We start from the raw sequence: 19,368 nt of genomic DNA, 5'->3' as shown, positions 1-19,368 counted from the left end.
CAATGCTTCATAACAGGGGGAGCCAGTGCTCCATAACAGGGGAAGCCAGTGCTTCATTTCAGGGGGAACCTTGGTTCCATATCAGGGGAAGCCAGTGCTTCTTATCATGGGGATCCTTGGTTCCATATCAGGGGAAGCCAGTGCTTCTTATCAGGGGGAACCTTGGTTCCATATCAGGGGAAGCCAGTGCTTCTTATCAGGGGGAGCCTGGGCTCCATATCAGGGGAACTTGACCAGTTCTTACACTTTCATTTATCATGTTTACATTTCTTTTAACGGGACATTCATCAGGAAAAATCTCATTCAATCACGATAGTTCAATAAAACCATTAAATCTCGTTATTTCATAAAATCATTTCTTTCAGGAATAATAATTCATTAAATCAATACTTTGCATAAAGCTGCATTATCATAAATCAATTCAATCAAAACATACTTGTAATCCCGCAAATCATAAAACATCATTATAAAACATCAATCATTCATAACATCAATCATAAATACATTTCGAAGGGATTGCGGGTACTAGCAATAACCGTTACCTCAACCGTAGTTTTTATACTCCCTGTTTGATGGATCGTCCTTCCTGAGCCCCGAGTCCAATTTCTTCCAGAATATTAAATTATTGAATTAGTACTAAAACGGTAAATAATCTAAAATTCATATTTTATAAATAACAAATTTTATAATTAACGAATTTTAATAAAAAAAATATAATTTCGAAATTTAATGAAAGTATTATTAATCGAAATTTCAATCAAAATATATTTTATATTCATAAACCGATTTTAATGAAAATATTCTTAAGTTCCGTTTTTTCTAAATTCAAGCTAGTAATTTTATTTCAGTAAAATCGATCATTAAACCTGAAAATAATAAACCATTTTATTAGTAAATAATTATATATAATAAGAATTATTAAAACATAAAAATAATAGATTAGAAAATCTGAAATAGAAATTAGGGAGTTAAAAGACTTTACCAAAGCCCAAATAATAGTATTGGGTCAGCCTTTGTGTTGGGTTTATTAGAGCATGGAAGCAAGAGTCATGATTAGGTTTTTGGTTTCTGGAAAGTCGACCAAAGAGGGAAAGGGGTGCGAAACAGGGGAGGAGAGGAAGAGAGGCAGGGGTGGCTGGGCTCGGCGGGGCGGCGGCCTGGGTGTCGCAGCAGCGCGAGACCGCGCCGGAGCGTGACGGTAGGGAGACAGAGATGGTGGTGGCCGTAGGGCGGTGCGTCGCGAAGGAGAGGGAGGATGAAAAAGGGGCGGAAAAGCAGGGGCGTTTGGGTGAGCTGGGCGGTTCCGGGAGGAGGTAGGGGCGGTTCTCCGGGAAATATGGAGGCGGAGATGGGTCTAGGAGGGGTGGTCTGCGCGGTGGTTCAGCGAGGGGAGGGGGGTAAGAGTGCAAATCAGGGGAAGGGGAATATGAGGGAGAACGAGTATGAAAGGGGTGGTTCTGGGCGGTGGTTGGGTGGACGTGGTTGCTGGTGATTATCGGAGGGATAAGGTGGTGATGGTGGTGATGGTGGACGGTGGTAGCAGTGGATGCCAGTGGTGGTGGTGGTGGTTCGAATTTAAGGAAGAACAAGGGGAGTTTATTTTCAGTTTTGTAACTAGTATAGTACCCGTGCGATGCACGATTTATGATATGAATATTAAATTTGCATATATAAACTATAGTTATAGACAATTATCATCAAAATAGAGTTTATAAATAATCTTCTTATTAAGACTAATGATTAATAAATTTGTTACTGCCTCATTCCGTGTCTCATTCATTTAACAAATTCAATAAATAAAAATAAACATAAATAAGTTTACGTTCTTTCTTTTCACAACCCATGTCGAACATGAATTTATTATCATCAGCTTTTCACTTCGATAATCATACATGGGAAATGATAAATCCAAGAAAGAATTTCACTTCTTCCAAGGAAAACAATTTTTAAAAAATGTGGATTTTCTTGGAAGAAGTAAAATTTTCCTTGGATTTATCACTTCCCATCATACCTACATAATACTCCCCTATCATTTACATCATTACCCGATCATTCAACACCTACCCCACCATATACTTTATTTAGCAAGAGATAACTTCGAAGCGGGGTGGGGTTGGTCCCTGAACACCTATACCTGCCTAAAATTCTCGTCCACATGGCCGCCACCACGATAGGTACGGTACTCATCCTCATCATATTCCCCGTTTCGAGGGCGGAAAATAAAATTAACACCCGCCTTAAACCAAGTTCTAGACGGCTGGACCCGACATCAATTTTTGATAAGAGGGTCTTGAATTTTAAAACTCTAAGAGTATTTGACAATTTGGTTGTCTAATTACATTGTACTTTGGACACATATAGCTTATAGATATTCTCCTAATTAAACCTAATGATGGATAAATTTGTTATTGCCCCATTACGGCGTCTTATTTATTAAAAAATAAACAAATACGGGTACCTGGGCAAAATTATTTTCATTCTCACTTATCACATGTGTCAAACCTAGTCCTAGACGGCTTGACCTGACATTATTTCTTGTAAAAAGAGTTCTGAATTTTAGAACGCTATTCACAATTTGGTTGTCTGATTACACTATACTTTGGACATATATACCTTATAGATATTCTCCTAATTAAAATTAATGAGGGATAAATTTTTTTTGTTTCCTCATTTTGTGGCTTATTTATTAAAAATTCACAAATAAGAGTTCACAAACAAATTATTTTCATCTCCATTCATCATGTGTCAATCATAGTGTTATTTTCATCCACCATTCCCTTCAATAGTCATACCTACTTAATCATATATTTTATATTTACATCATTATCCGATCACTTATCACCTACTCCACTATTCACTTTATTCAGCTAGTCATGACTTTGAGGTTGGTCGGGGTCACCACACTCGTACTTGTCTAAAATCACATCCCTATCCCCGTCTCCCACGATAGAAAAGGTACTCATCCCTCACAATCTCTATCTTATCGGGTAAAAGATAAAACACATCCCCGATCTATCACCCACCCGCGTATCCACACTCTTCTAAAATCCACTCCTAGACTCAACATTTTTTTTGGTAAGAGAGCTTTGAATTTTAAAATTCTACTATAGAGTCTTTTACTATTCCATTATCTTATTAGAAATAATTGAGTAAGTAAACAAAACATTATAATATATGTACTCTCTCTGTTAAAATTTAATCATTTTAATATTCTTTTCATGGAGTTTTATGCGATAAGTTATTGTAAGCTTATATATTTTAATATAATATAAAAATAGGTATGCTAAGTGATAGTGAGATTTTTTTTATATAGATCGAATCAAGTATAAGAGAGGAAAATCAAAGAGCGACATAGCTCCACATCGATTTCCCTTATCCAAAGTTGTTCGCAAAGATTTTTCATTAGATTGTAATGTAAAATAAAGGCAAATATATTACACGTCAAATGATCAAAGACAAAGAAACTAAAAATATAAAATGAAACTAAAAATCTCTTAAATTGTTTAGATTAAGGAACTACTCCCTCCATTCCTTTTTGTTGTTCCCATTTTCTTTTTTGGCATTCCTATTTGTTGTACCCATACTAAATCTTTACTATTTTTAGCCATAGTTTTTTTACCAAATTACCCTAAGATTCCCCATTATTTACCAAAAAATCCTAAGATTCTACCCTTTTTCCATCCTCTTTTTCCCCACCACCCTTATTTAATTATTTTCCCATCCCCCATAACCCCACCCCACTACCCGTCTCTTTCACTCCTCTCACTTCTCTGATTTCTCTCTCTCTCTCTCTCTCTCTCTCTCTCTCTCTTCATTTTCTCTCTCTTCATTTTCTTACTCTCCCTCTCTCTCTTCATTTTCTTGCTCCGTTTCTCACTTCCTCTCACATTTTTCAGTCTCTCTCCTCCAAAATATCTCTCTGTTCTTTCATATTTGGGAGTGAGATCGCCGCCACCACCACAACTAAACCTCCGCCGCCGCCACCACCTTCCGTTAAAGTTGTAGAATACGGAAATATGGCTTTAGATGGTGAAATTCGACCATAAAAACTCTAGATCTAGAGTTTTCATGGTCGAATTTGACCTCTATATCCTTAAAATCATGAGTGATAGTGAGGATCAAGTGGTTATTAATTATTTTTTTATTTTTTGTCGAATTTTCTGGGTGGTTTTTGTAGAATTTTCGGTTGATTTTCGTCGATTTTTGGCTGAATTATTGGGTTGATTTTGGTCGATTTTTGGGTTAAATTTGGTCGAATTTGGTGGTTGATTTTGGGTTGAATTTGTTAGTATTTATGGATTGAATTTGGGTTGAAATTGTTCGCATTTCTGGGTTGGATTTGGGTTGAATTTTCCCCGATTTTTGGTTGAATTTATTCGATTTTCTGGGTTGAACTTGTTTGAATTTGGTTGAATTTGTTGTTCGATTTTCTGTGTTAAATTTGCTCGATTTTCTGGGTTTAATTTGGGTTGAACTTGTTCGCATTTCTGGGTTTAATTTGGTTTGATTTTGGTTGAATTTGGGTTAAATTCTGGGTTGATTTGCCGAATAAAATTTCTCCCATTTATCTTATTTCTTTAATATTTTCTCTTTCCTTACTTTATTTTAAACATATAATCTCTTACACCCAATCATTACTCATATCCCAATACAATCCAAGATTCAAATTTCTTTAAAACCACCCAACATTCCTTAGGGGAACAACAAAAAGGAATGGAGGGAGTATTAAATAAAAGGAATATTCCCATTGGCCAAGTATATTAAAGTCTACAAATTTGCCAAGAAATAGTCGATAAAAAAATTATATTGCATACGAAGTATTGTAATTAGGATACAATATTAGTTTCGTTAATATGCCAAGAAATATTTGATAGAAATATTATATTGCAAATTGTTATTACTAATTAGGGTACAATATCATTTTATTTTCTATAATTAAGATTTTGAGACTATTCTACATATATAATATAGATGATTTTCAACCGGATTATGAGTGTAAGAAAAAGATATGTGATATTCGATATGATAGGACAATTTTTCAATCGGATTGTTAGCGTAAGAAAAAGATATGGGATATTCGATATGACAGGACAATTTTTCTGAATTGGCTATCACTTAATACATTAATTATTAGAATAAAAAATAATTATAAAATTTAAACAAATTGACACTTTTCAACCTCAGAATGAGTGCTCTGTGTTTTATTAGAGTGTATAGATATATCATATATAGATACAGAATGGTAGATAAGTTGTTTGATATACCTTGGAAAAAGAGTCACTTTAACAAATAGTGATTGAGGAGGTAACAATTTTGTTACCATAGGGTTAAGAGAGGTAACAAATAGTGGTAGTGGATACCATTAATAAAGGTATTGTATTATCATACCTCTCATAGTCTCATACCAAACATTAGGTAATGGAAATAGTTAAATGTTTTTATTTTCATCCGTTAGAAATAATATACCAAACATGCTATAATTTTGTTTGAAAAGAGACAATATATAGGGGTAATAAAAAGAATCTTCCTTATCACCATAGTATTTAATTTTTATAGTTTTTTTATATCTATAACAAAGGTAAATCAGAGAGTGACATTTTGTGTGCTCCACATTAATTTCCTCTTTTTAGTATAATATATAGATGTAAATATAGATGCAAATGTGTAATTAATTAAGTAATCATCGATTATATGTGGTTAATTGTTGAGGTCCTGCTTGTGATAATTAATGAAATATCAGAACTTTGGGACTTGATTTTTAAAATTGGTTTCGAGATCTTATTGGTTGATTCTAATTTATAATGAATTCTGATTTAGTGGTTTTACATGCGAGTTACTGTCTATGGGATTTAGAAATCTGTATCTTTTTTGAAAATTATTTTATGTATAACTGAACTTCGATTTGCAATTAGGATTTGTGAAGCTCCTTGTACTTTACAGGTTGGAAGTAGATTTTGGAATGTATCGTACATTTTTTTTTTGAAGGTAAGATGAATTACCCTATCAGGTTGAAACCCCGCACGGATCAACCCATCCGGAATGTATCATATATAGAACACAACTCATTGGTCTTTCAATTATACATATTTTCTTATGAATATTTTATGAGTAAATATATGAATATGGTTAGATATTTACATAATACATGAATATTGTTAGATATTTACTCCGTACATAATACATGAATATTTCTAGGATAATTATTATTCACGGAATCTTTAAGATTTATAATTGAAATCAATATTATTTGTCGTGCATATTTTCCTTAAATAAGACAAACTAATTTTGAATAACAATATTAATTGTTATTTTAAGAGAGGCCAATCAATGAGTGACATTTGTCATCACCACATTGATTTCCTCTCTTTTAGTATAATATATAGATTTGATTTTGGTATTGAAATTCATCAGAAATTGAATGGAGTTTGTAATTTAGGTTGGATTCTAGAAGGGGAAGACCTTGGGGCTCAAGCAAATGAATGTGGACTGATTTGAGGGAAGGAGAGGAAGGATGGAATTCCTCCATTCTTTTCTACGTGGAGAGCAAAGGGAAGAAGACAATTGGAATTTTGGCTCCTTAGGGGCATTTTAGTAATTTTCACTAGTTAGGCAAATTTCTGAATTTTAATTGCTATTTTAGGGAACTACTAAAAATACAAATGTTTAATTAAAATAATTTCCTATAAAAATATCGTTAACGGAAAATAAATTAAATTTTCGAATAAAATAAGTACACTTCGAAATTATTAAAAATTCGAAATAATTTATGAAATAATTAAGATTTTAAAGTAGCTTAAGCTCGTAAATTTGGAATTAAATTATAAAATTTGAAAGATAATAAATCGTGCAAAAATATTAAAAATTCAAGCGACATAAAACTTCGTTAATTAAAATAAAGTTCGAAATTAGGATTTTAAAACGATTTTAGCTAAATAAAAATAATTAAGCATAATTAATCGAGTTTTAAAAATTCGGGGTATTACATATTATCAATAAGTACAATTGGCTTGCTTGTAAGAAACCTGACAATCTCTCGTTCTGTAGCAATCCAATGTGGAATCTGAAATTTAAAGGTAGGATCTTCATACTTTCATGTCCTCTCTACTGCCGTGGGATTAGTTTGAACACCATAGCTCAGCTTCTGTCGCAAAGGACCTAACCTGCATAAGCAATTATCGTTAAATATCCTTTAAATGTTATATACCTCTCACATACGATTATTCAAACTTGCATAAGCAATTATCGTTAAACATCCTTTAAATGTTAAGCATGATTCATCCAAAAACGTTTCGCTCATATACGTGTATATATACAAAAAGGTAGAAGAGAAATAGGATAAATTTTTATTGGAATCTATCTTTATCATATCTACCAATTTAATCATGGAAAGACTCTAATATTTTTTTTTAATTAAACCTAAAATATTATTTAATTATATGTGATGACGTGGAAATCCTACGTGGACGCTCTAAATTCTCTCCAAAAAAACTCCATATATATATATATATATATATATATATATATATATATATATATATATATATATATATATATATATATATATATATATATATATATACTCCTTCCGTCCCTTAATACTCGCACCGGTTTGATCGGTGTGGAGTTTAAGACATTTGAATTGACTTATCTTTATCTTATCTACCAATTTAATCATGGCAAGACTCTAATATTTTTTTTAAATAAACCTAAAATATTATTTAATTATATGTGATGACGTGAAAATCCTACGTGGACCCTCTAAATGCTCTAAAAAAAACTCCCCTTTATATATATAATTAGATTAGGTCCCGTGCACGCACGGATTTTGATCATTTTTTTCACAAAATATTTAACTGAATATCTCCCAAACTAATGCATAGTTATAACATTTTTAACATACTCGTTTAAATTTATTCATCTTATGTGCATATGTAAAATGTTAAGAGAAACTTTTGTGTGTGACCGCCTCACAGGAAAGACCGCGTTGTTGGCAGTCTTGCTGGCAGCCATGGTGGCGCATGTGCTGACGTCATCATGTATTTTTTCAAAAAAAAAAATTCAAATTTTTATTTTTTGATTTTTTTTTTCAGGCTTAACTAATTGGACTTCAGGCTTAACTAATTGCACTTCAAGCTTAACTAATTGGATTTCAGGCTTAATTTTTTTTTCGATTCGATTTTTTTTCAAAATTAAAATTTTTAATTTTTTTTTGGGTACTAACTAAACTAGTGTAAAACATAACTAAAAGTAATAAAATCATAACTAATTGAATTATAAAAACAAATAATTAAACTTATGAGTCGGATAGTTATTAATTTTAAACAAACTTATTGTTAACTAAAACTCATAAAATCTTAACTAATTAGTTGCAATACTTAACTAATTGATTTCAATGCTTAACTAATTGATTTCAGTGCTTAACTAATTGGTGCATAGCTTAACTAATTGGTTTCGCTGCATAACTAATTAGTGTCGTTGCTTAACTAATTGAATCTCAAACTTAACTAATTAGTTCTAGTGGTTAACTTAATAATCTAATGCATAACTAATTTCTTCCAGTGCTTCACTAATTAGTTTCATGGTTTAACAAATATGTTACATTACTTAACTAATTTAATACATTGCATAACTAATTGGTTCTGAAGCTTAACTTATTAGTTTCATTTTTAACTAATTGATTCAATTTCTTAACTAATTATTTTCAATGCTTCAAATTTTGTATCTTAACTAAAACTCTGAAATTCATTATCTGAAACTCAAAAATACATAACTAAAACTCAAAAAAACTTAACTAAAACCAAGAAAATCGTAACTTAAACTGTAAAATCATAACTAAAACTCGAAAAATCATAACTAAAAAGCCCTGAATGAAAACTCAAAAATACATAACTAAAACTCAAAAAACCTTAACTAAAACCAAAAAAATCGTGACTAAAACTTAAAAATTCATAACTAAAACATAGAAAATAAATCCAATTAACAATTCCACTAGGAAGACCATCGTCTCAGAATTATAACTAAAACTAAAACATAATTATTCTTAACTAAATATAAAAAAAAGTGTAACTAAAACATTACAATTCTTAACTAAAACTAAAACGAAACTAAAATGTTACATTATTTTTTTGGTTTCAGTGCTTCACTAATTAGTTGCATGGTTTAACTAATATGTTACATTACTTAACTAATTTATTACATTGCTTAACTAATTGGTTCTGAAGCTTAACTTATTAGTTTCATTTTTAACTAATTGATTCAATTTCTTAACTAATTATTTTCAATGCTTAAAATTTTGTATCTTAACTAAAACTCTGAAATTCATTATCTGAAACTCAAAAGTACATAACTAAAACTCAAAAAAACTTAACTAAAACCAAGAAAATCATAACTTAAACTGGTAAAATTATAACTAAAACTCGAAAAATCATAACTAAAAGCCCTGAATGAAAACTCAAAAATACATAACTAAAACTCAAAAAACCTTAACTAAAACCAAAAAAATCGTGACTAAAACTTAAAAATTCATAACTAAAACATAGAAAATAAATCAAACAATTCCACTAGGAAGACCATTGTCTCAGAATTATAACTAAAACTAAAACATAATTATTCTTAACTAAATACAAAAAAAGTGTAACTAAAACATTACAATTCTTAACTAAAACTAAAACGAAACTAAAACACCAGTATATTCGACCAACATCAACAACGGTCACAGTACTTCTAGCTACGAATCCTCATTCTGCAGCGATTCTATCACAACAATCGGCATCACACCGCAGCACCAACACTGCACAACCATTAGGCAGACCGTCGCCACCGCAAGTCCAACAACACCAACTCCGGCGTCATGTATCTTTGCTGAAAATTAAAATTAAAAATCTAAATCAGAAAGCCACGATGAACAGGAACTACAACATCAACGAAAAACCCTAGATATTGCGATTCAATTGAAATCGCCAAATTAAGCCCTTACTCACTCTAACAAATGAATATGAACTTCATCAATTCAATAGCAAAATAACCAATTACCTTTCCAGAGCCTAAGAATTCGGGAAAAATAGTAGCAGGAATCCGATTATCAAGAGCAATTTTGGTACGAATATCATTGGTGTTTCCTCAGCAACAAGCCGTCGACAAAGCCGTCACGGAAAACGGCAGAGCTTCGACGTTGACGGCGACAACGCTGTTCTTCTCCTTCCTTCGATCCACCGATCTGAACAACAAATCAACCCGATCTTGAAAAATCCTAAAAGAATTGTAGAAGAATGGAAGAGAGAGATGGAATATTTACCAAATGAGACAACGATTAGGAGGTGGAGAAAGGGGGCAGCGAGGTACGGATGGCGTCGACGATGAACCAATTGCGTGCACCGTTGCTCCTCCGTGGCGTCGAAAAGGAAGAGAATCACCGTTGCTCCTCCTGCATCTCGCGCTACTCGGAGGAACGGGAAGGAGCTCCGCCACCGCCTTCGTCAATTTTGATGAGAAGGTGATGGCGTTGAAGGAGAGAGAGACAGAGAGCTTTGGAGGAGAGAGAAAGCAATCAGGGTTTTCAAATGAAAATGGGAAGAAAATGTGTATTTATATTTTGATTAAAAAAATGGTTGATGAGTCACGCCACATCAGATGTTACGTGGCATATTGGCTGCCATCAAGGCGGTCTTTTTCGTAAGACCGCCTTATACAAAAATTTGTAAAATGTTAATGTGATAATTTGACCAAAATATTGAATGATATATTTCCATTATTAATATAGCGATTTGAGTAAGATATTATCAATTTAGAATAATTATTATTACGTCGTATTCATTATTGCTATAATTTATAAACTAAATTTTGTTTCCATACATAAATAGTTTATAAAAAAAGATAGAGAATAAAAATAAAATAAAACAGATACACTTTTTTAGGGAAGTGGTTTTTGGCGGGAAAAAATCGCATCAGGAATTGACACATGTCATTCCTGGTGTCTCTTTTAGTATATAGTATATAGTATACTACCTCCGTCTCTTTTTGTTCTTTACATTTTCCTTTTGGGTGGTCTCAAAATGTTCTTTACATTTCCTTTTATATTATCACATAAATGATTTAATATTCTATTAAAATTTGTGTCCACTCATTATATTAACCAATTAAATCCATTATATTAATCAATTAAATCCATTATATTAATCAATTAAATCCATTAGAGCATCTCCAATGGTTGTAGCTAGGGACTAGCTTGAAATTTATAAAAGTTTAAAGCTAATAGCTAAACCATTGGAGTGAAAATAACAAATTAGCTTTGCCAAGCAAATTAGCTTAAACAAGCTAATTTGCTTGACAACTAGCTCTCAAAATTGCCAAATAATTAATTGACAAGTGGACAAGTGGAATAAATTTAAATAACAAGCTAGTTGCTAGCCATTGGGGCACAAATTAGCTAGACAATAAAATAGCTTGAAATCTTATGTGGTATAATAAGCTAATTGTCAAATTAGCTTACCATTGTGGATGCTCTTAAGCCATTTAGTTCCTTACACTTTTCCATAGGGACATTAACTTTTTCTCATTTTTCCAATATCAAAATTTTGATAAGACTGAAAACATTATAATTAAACGTAATTTTCCTCGTTTACATGAAAAACTTATAAGAATCTCAATGCACATTAATTAGTCGTTAAAACGCGTGTAAAATACCAAACGTAAAAAACGAAAAGAAACAGAGGGGGTAATAGATATACTTCCTCCATTTTTTAATAATTGCACCATCTTGATTTTGTTACTATTCACGCATTCTTATATAATTGTTTTTTTCTGATTTATATATAAGGAAAAATATATTCATGTGAGATCTTGTTAAATTCGTCTCGAAATGTACTTTCAAATTATCAAATTTTTATAATTTGTAAAAATGTATAATGAGAGATATTAGTGGTTAAAATAATGCATTGGCAAGCGTAAAATCACAGATGGTGCAATTAAAAAAAAAAATGGAGGAAGTATTAGATTTTATTCATTTAAAGCTCAAATTTTAAATGATACGGAATAAGTTTATTTTATTTTCCAAATTTGGAAATATGATGCGGCATCGTGCGCTCAAATATCGAGGAGCCTAAAACTCTCGAGTTTAAGATCTAAACATTGCTTAGTCTTTGTTGTATCCTTGTTTTTAGATGAAAAAAAACAAGAAATAAAAGCGAGATTACGACGTAGACGGCACTCATTCATTAATGAAGCATCGTCATGGATTAATGAGTCAGGTGGGATGATCCTACAACCTCGTCACAAGAAATCTTTACACTTTTTTTATTCTGTTTCTGGAAACTAATACACGAATATAATTCTTCCCAAATTTCTTCATTTACAACCCAACAACACTCCCTGTCTAAGTGAGTGAATGAGTGTGATTTAAACTCTAATTATTGTTGTTTCATTCTGATTAATCATACTAATTTTGTTTTTATTTTGTATGATCAAATTTCCCAGAAAATTGAAACGTGAATGAATGATATTGTAACAATTGGTGGAAATTTTGGGAGGACAACACGAAGATGAACGTTGCAGTGGGTGTTCGGGCAGCAATTCCAGTTGGGTCACCCCTCGTTTCAGCCAAAAGGGTAATTAATTCAATATTATTCCTTAACGGGTTTAATTTCTTGTTTAAATTTGATGGAAAATGACAAATTTTGTTGAATGAATGAATGATTCTGTAGTTTCTGACAGTAATTTCAAATGGGTACTTTTCGAATTCTTTAAAATTGTTGTTTATTTCATTTTATTTGGCATTGTGTTTGTGTTTGGATGGAAACTGGGTAGTATTGTTGAACTTTTGATGGAGTTTTATTGGATAATATTTTTCTTTTGGGGGAATGTGATGGTTAGAAATTGCAATGTACTGGTAAATGTTGATATAATTTGCTGGGGAAAAGGCGGGTATGATGATTGATGAATGATATAGTTAGAAATTTGAATTGTGGGTTTAAAGTCAATCAGTACTCACAATTTTCGTCTAAAAAGGGTTTGAATTAAATTGGTTGCCAATGAAAATGCTAAATTCATGCAGACTTGGGCAGTGAATTGTTTTGCATTCTTTGTTTACTGTATGTAATTGAGAATGAAATCGAATAAATAACTGGTTTCTCTTGATATTTCGGGACTTGAATGGCCTTCGAATGGTCGGTTGTTAATGCATTGATGGCTGGGAAATGGGGATACACAGATGATAGCTTCAAACATCAATTTTTTAATTTAATTTTGGTACCAGTCTTTCAGTTGAAAGAATGACAAGTGAGATCTTGTTTGACAAAACAAAAATGGGTTTTTATCCTTTCCAATTACTTGTTCTCAATTGAATTGGTATATCGCCGTAATGAATGGTTTTTTAGTTGGAATTTTATGCAAGGGGATGACAGATATTGCCCTTTTGTTTAGCATTTTAAGCTTCTATGTTATTTGCATTGCTGCTGGGTGTCTACAGCACTAACTAACAAGTAATAGAAAGAATTGGATCTGGCTGAAAGTGTGAACTTGAAATCAGTTTCGATATCTTGGATCAAGTTGTTTGACATGCACTCTAGCTGTTGGTGCATAGATAATATGGTCGGCATTTTTGTATGAGAAATTGCAGAGCAAATAGAAAAGTGAGATGATTGAAGAAACGCTTTATTATATTGCAATCATCAAAAATATTATTACCCCTCTACACCCCCCCCCCCCCCCTCCCCTTCCCCAATGACCATCAAATTAGCAGCCTGGATTGAAATATCCCTCCTTTCGTTATTTTATTTGCACTTATTTGTGCAGATCGTCATTCACAGATGCCAAACTCTCTTAGACTTCAATTCCTTGTGGAGATGAACCTTGATGACTTAGAAACACTTCACCATGAATCTGATGTTACATTTGAGTATATTGTTTCTCCGTTCGTTTTATTTCTTTTCATTTTCCTGACTAAAAACTTAATGCTCTTGCACTGATTTGAGTGAAATTCTTGTCCTTGTTTTAACCTGATAATTACAATTGTAAAAGTTCATGGTATTCTTTTTTTCATACTGTCGTTCTTATTTTCTTATAACTGCAATTCATAACTACTGGGATGTTGTTGTTGGTTGTTTTACTAACACCTGCTAGCTGATTTTACAGGGCTCAACAAGCAAAGAATTTATTTTGACACAGCCATCAGCACTGAACGGCAGCTCAACAAATTTGCCAAGACGCAATTCCCTGCATTCTAAGTCAAAAGTCTACATAGTACAGAGAGTACGTGTTCATATCTGAAATGCAGTATGTTGTGATCCTATGAATGATTTATGATGCTAGGAATAATATATGTACTTAGGTGGTTGAAGAGGTTACTGAAACAACTTTGCATTTACATTGTCGAAATGCTCATTAATATTTTGCTCAACTGAGTAGTGTTGAAAACTTGATGGTTTTTCTAAATTAAATGCCCGAATATTTCCTGTAAACCCTCACTGCACTGGAAATCTATCTAGATGGTAATAGCCGTAATCTGTTCTCTTTAACAGGTGAAGCACTGTTCTACTATTTCGGCCACTTCGACTGAAAGCAGTCAAACAATGGAAAATGCTGAAGTAGGTACAGAGAATCTGGGAATCCTGGGTGTGGATTCATCTCTGGAACCCTACACAGATCATTTCAGATATAGAGTTCAGAAATTTTTGGATCAAGCTCAGCTCATTGAGAAATACGAAGGCGGCCTCGAGCAATTTTCCCAAGGTGATATTTTGTATCGGCACTGACACTATCCCACTAAAACCTTTTGTGCCACCATTGGCACACTGTAGCTTGGCATGAGAGATTATTACTTTTTCCAAATTGTTTATGCTAAATGGTTGTTTGTATAGGATACTTAAAATTTGGATTCAATCGAGAAGAAGGGAGCATTCTCTATCGGGAATGGGCTCCTGCTGCTCAGTAAGTTTTATTGGGCTTAAACAATTTTCATATGATTCATGCAGAGATTTCTGTTGTTTTTAAATCACTGAGCTGTCATCATTTTTCCCACTGATCTAGGGAGGCCCAGCTTATTGGAGACTTCAATGGGTGGGATGGTTCCAACTACAAAATGGAAAAGAACCAGTTTGGTGTTTGGAGCATTAGAATACCGGATTCTGGTGGAAAATCCGCTATTTCTCACAATTCAAGAGTCAAAATTAGGTTTAAGCATGGAAATGGAATTTGGGTTGACCGAATTCCAGCATGGATCAAATATGCCACAGTGGATCCCACGAGGTTTGCAGCACCATATGATGGCGTATACTGGGAGCCTCCTCCTGAAGAAAGGTACTGATGAATGATAATATCCACGCAGAACTGCTTTTTCTTATTGGATTTTGAATTTGCTAACTCAGTTTATTTTTGACGATGCAAGCTACCAATTTCAGTATCCTCGTCCTCCGAAGCCAAAGGCTCCCCGGATTTATGAGGCTCATGTTGGAATGAGTAGCTCAGAGCCTCGAATAAATTCATATAGGGAATTTGCAGATGATGTTTTGCCTCGCATTAAAGCAAACAATTACAATACAGTGCAGCTGATGGCCGTGATGGAGCATTCCTACTATGCTTCTTTTGGATATCATGTGACAAACTTCTTTGCAGTGAGCAGTAGATCTGGAAACCCTGAGGATCTCAAGTATCTGATTGACAAGGCTCACAGCTTAGGTTTAAGAGTACTGATGGATGTTGTTCACAGCCATGCTAGCAATAATGTCACTGATGGTTTGAATGGTTTCGATGTTGGCCAAAGTTCACAGGATTCCTACTTCCATAATGGAGACCGTGGTTATCATAAGCTATGGGATAGTAGGCTGTTCAATTATGCAAACTGGGAAGTTCTTCGATTCCTCCTATCTAACGTAAGGTGGTGGCTCGAAGAGTACAGATTTGATGGTTTTCGTTTCGATGGAGTAACCTCCATGCTATATCACCATCATGGAATTAACATGGGGTTTTCAGGAAACTATAACGAGTATTTCAGTGAGGCAACCGATGTTGACGCTGTGGTTTATCTGATGCTAGCCAATCGTTTGATATACAACATTTTTCCTGATGCTTCAGTGATCGCAGAGGATGTATCTGGTATGCCTGGATTATGTCGCCCTGTTTCTGAAGGGGGTGTTGGGTTTGACTATCGACTTGCAATGGCTATTCCTGACAAGTGGATTGACTACTTGAAAAATAAGAAGGATGATGAATGGTCCATGAATGAAATCATGCTAAGCTTGACCAATAGAAGATACACTGAGAAGTGTGTAGCATATGCAGAAAGTCATGATCAGGTCCAAGTTCTTCCTTTTGTAGAATGTCTTCCTCTTTACAGTTTGTTCTGTTCAAATATTATTGTCTTGAAAATATTCTTCACGTCTTTTCATGATTCAAGAATTAAAGAGAAAAGTACTTCCTCTTAAATTTTGAATCACCAAATATGGGAGAAGAGGGCATAATACCTAGTATGTGTTTGTTGTAAAAGATTAATTTACTTTTTCCTTTTGTTTCCTTATATTCATAACATGAGGAAGAACAAAAACAAAAGAATGGAGTATCCTTTAATTAATATGTCCCATTATTCTAATGTCTCTTGCTGCAGGGCATTGTTGGTGATAAAACGATGGCTTTTTTGCTAATGGACCAAGAAATGTATACTGGAATGTCTTGCCTGACAGAAGCTTCTCCAGTAGTTGAAAGAGGGATTGCAATGCATAAGGTTAGTTTTCTTTCCTTGTTACTTTGTTTTACTTTATTTTTTTATCAAGCAATTTTTTACTTGAATTGCTTATGTGGAAAGTTAGAATCTATATATTATTTTGATGCTAATTATCATTTAACTGTTCTACAGATGATTCATTTTATAACAATGGCCCTTGGAGGGGAAGGTTACCTGAACTTCATGGGTAATGAGGTAAACATTTGTTTCTAAGTTCTTTTTAGATTGTTGATTCTTAGGGATCCTAGGTTTTTTCTACAAGGTATTGGGATGTCTGGAGAGATAAAACCTACACACCTTCTACAATGTACCAAACACATATTTAAGTTGCTTCAATTAACATGTGTAATATTTTTGCACAAGTAATCTATTTGGTGGTTACATTAGTCTTCATTGGTTGTAATGCTCTTTCTATTGATGACTAGTTTGGACATCCCGAATGGATTGATTTCCCTAGAGAAGGCAATGGTTGGAGTTACGATATGTGCAGACGTCAATGGAACCTGATTGATACAGATCACCTGAGATACAAGGTAAAAACACACTCATAAAAAAAAAAAATCATTTTGCCATTTTGATCCAGTCAAGCACACAACTCTGATCAGTGCTCTTTAGTGCTTTAGAGTTTAGACATATGACATGAGATGTGGCTGGTGGTTTACTTTCTGAGTTTCTGATTTCGCTGGCATCAAATCTTCTTATTAATTAGAACAAGTTCTTAATCTCAATATCTGGTTTTCTTCTGTCCAGTTCCTGAATGCCTTCAATTGTGCCATGAACTTGTTAGATGAGAAATTTTCATTTCTCTCCTCATCAAAGCAGATTGTTAGCAGTACAAATGAAGAAGACAAGGTATGGGTAATTTCAAGCATTGTTTTTGGAGATCCCATGCAACTTTTTAGTTGAAGTCTATGCCAATCATCAGTTTAGTGTAAATCACAGTGAGAGTACTCACATCTTTGTTACAGGTTATTGTGTTTGAAAGAGGCGATTTGGTGTTTGTCTTCAACTTCCATCCAGAAAATACATACGAAGGGTAAACAAGTTTTTCGTGACCTTCATGTCTTGAGCATATTGATCCTTTTTATCATATGTGGCATTACTCTTCGATAACTTAGTTTGATTTTCCCATAAATTTCCTTTTCAATAATTTTCACATGTACTATTCTCCACACGCAGTTACAAAATTGGGTGTGATCTGCCTGGGAAGTATCGTGTTGCACTTGATAGTGATGCTTTGGAATTCGGTGGAAGAGGAAGGGTAAGGACTAAGGATTTAGTCTTAGAAGCCTTAATTTTGTAGACTTTCTCAAACAAGAATTCATATTCCTTTATGATTCAAAATAAAATTTCAACTTGTGGTTGACCAATAAATAATGTGCAATTTTGCATCTACTTATGGTATATTGTTTGTATGGTTAGGTGGGTCATGACGTTGATCATTTCACAAATCCTGAAGGAATACCAGGAGTTCCTGAGACAAATTTCAACAACCGTCCTAATTCCTTCAAAATCCTATCACCAGCTCGTACATGTGTGGTACGTGTCTACTCTTAATACTCTCACTTGATAGGATGAAAAGAAACATGAGACACCATAGATTTGTTTACCATATGTTTTGGTTCCATAGGCATATTACAGAGTAGAAGACTATCCAGAAGAAGGTGTTGCAAAAAATGCTACTGTTGCTGCTGATATTCCAGAAGGAGAAGAGGGGGATGAAGGTGAAGGTGTTAGCCCCACGCTCAAAGAACCAGCCCCTGCTGAAGGGAATGGTAGTCCAAGCATAGAGGTTATCCCATCAACAGACAAGGTCGTGGTCGGTATACAACCCAGTAACACAGAATTAAATCCCTTCACAGCTACTGACTTTAAAGTCAATGTACCTTTTCTGTCATCCTTGCCCTTCGCTTTTGTTCGCGGATATCTGTTAGCGTAAATAAGTAGCTAGGCTGCTTACAAGTCTACGTAAGTTGCAGTTCGATAATGTATGAATAAATCAAATCAAAGAATTTTGTTACCAATATGTAAATGTATTACAAGGTTATTATGACCAAGAGTCAAGGCGCTTACAAGCTTGAATTGGAAGGGTGATGAAAATGATCACACTACGAGGTGCTTCCTGAGGTTTGAAAAGTGCAGTTCGGGATGGTGCATCTCAAAAGATTGAGGTTTATTATGGTTGTTAGACCACTCTCACTAGTTCGGGATGACCGTTTTGAAAAAGGAATAAAACTCTGATTGGCTAATCAAATAATGGGACACGTGTCATGCAGGGAATGGGTGATGAAATGTAGTGGTTTATTTATTTTGGAATGTAGCTGTTGGAAAACTAAGTAAACGGTAACATCATGTTGGTAATCACGTGAATGCTTCAAATTTCAAGAGAAATTGGTCAGTGGTGGGGCCCAATTTCTGGCGAGATTTTCGGCCAAAAATGCATGCCTCGCATTCTTTTTTTCGTTTCCTCGTGGGCAATAATTGTCTTCCCCATTGATGTGGTCTGTTATTATTTTTTTTCCTCATCCTTTTTTGCTCGTGAGCAAATTTTCTCCCCATTGATGGGAGTGCTCTTAGGAGCCATTTAAAGTTTGACCGGCCGACCCTTATTAGAGTAAAATTGGCTTAACCCAGTAACATCTAGCTGGGCCAGGGGC

General features: G+C 33.8%; 1 protein-coding gene across 2 annotated transcripts; it reads left to right on the top strand.

The window, feature by feature from the left end:
- The first annotated feature begins 12,037 nt into the window (after nucleotides 1-12,037).
- On the top strand, nucleotides 12,038-18,768 carry LOC110785190 (1,4-alpha-glucan-branching enzyme 1, chloroplastic/amyloplastic). 2 transcript variants are annotated; one of them, XM_021989630.2, is made up of 15 exons: nucleotides 12,038-12,245; nucleotides 12,472-12,602; nucleotides 14,128-14,244; nucleotides 14,514-14,724; nucleotides 14,853-14,922; nucleotides 15,022-15,291; nucleotides 15,380-16,286; nucleotides 16,595-16,711; nucleotides 16,844-16,906; nucleotides 17,137-17,244; nucleotides 17,462-17,563; nucleotides 17,680-17,747; nucleotides 17,891-17,972; nucleotides 18,134-18,250; nucleotides 18,342-18,768. In XM_021989630.2, the coding sequence occupies exons 2-15, from the start codon at nucleotides 12,537-12,539 to the stop codon at nucleotides 18,648-18,650; spliced, it is 2,607 nt and encodes an 868-aa protein (XP_021845322.1). In that variant the 5' UTR covers nucleotides 12,038-12,245; nucleotides 12,472-12,536; the 3' UTR covers nucleotides 18,651-18,768. The 2 variants fall into 2 exon arrangements, with proteins under 2 accessions (XP_021845322.1, XP_021845321.1); XM_021989629.2 differs by having other exon boundaries at nucleotides 12,090-12,374.
- The last annotated feature ends 600 nt before the right edge of the window (nucleotides 18,769-19,368 follow it).

This window comes from Spinacia oleracea, chromosome 5 (assembly GCF_020520425.1).
Source record: "Spinacia oleracea cultivar Varoflay chromosome 5, BTI_SOV_V1, whole genome shotgun sequence".
In the NCBI taxonomy this organism is placed as follows: domain Eukaryota; kingdom Viridiplantae; phylum Streptophyta; class Magnoliopsida; order Caryophyllales; family Amaranthaceae; genus Spinacia; species Spinacia oleracea.
Note: the sequence above shows the minus strand (reverse complement) of the source record. Positions and strands in the feature narration are given on the sequence as shown.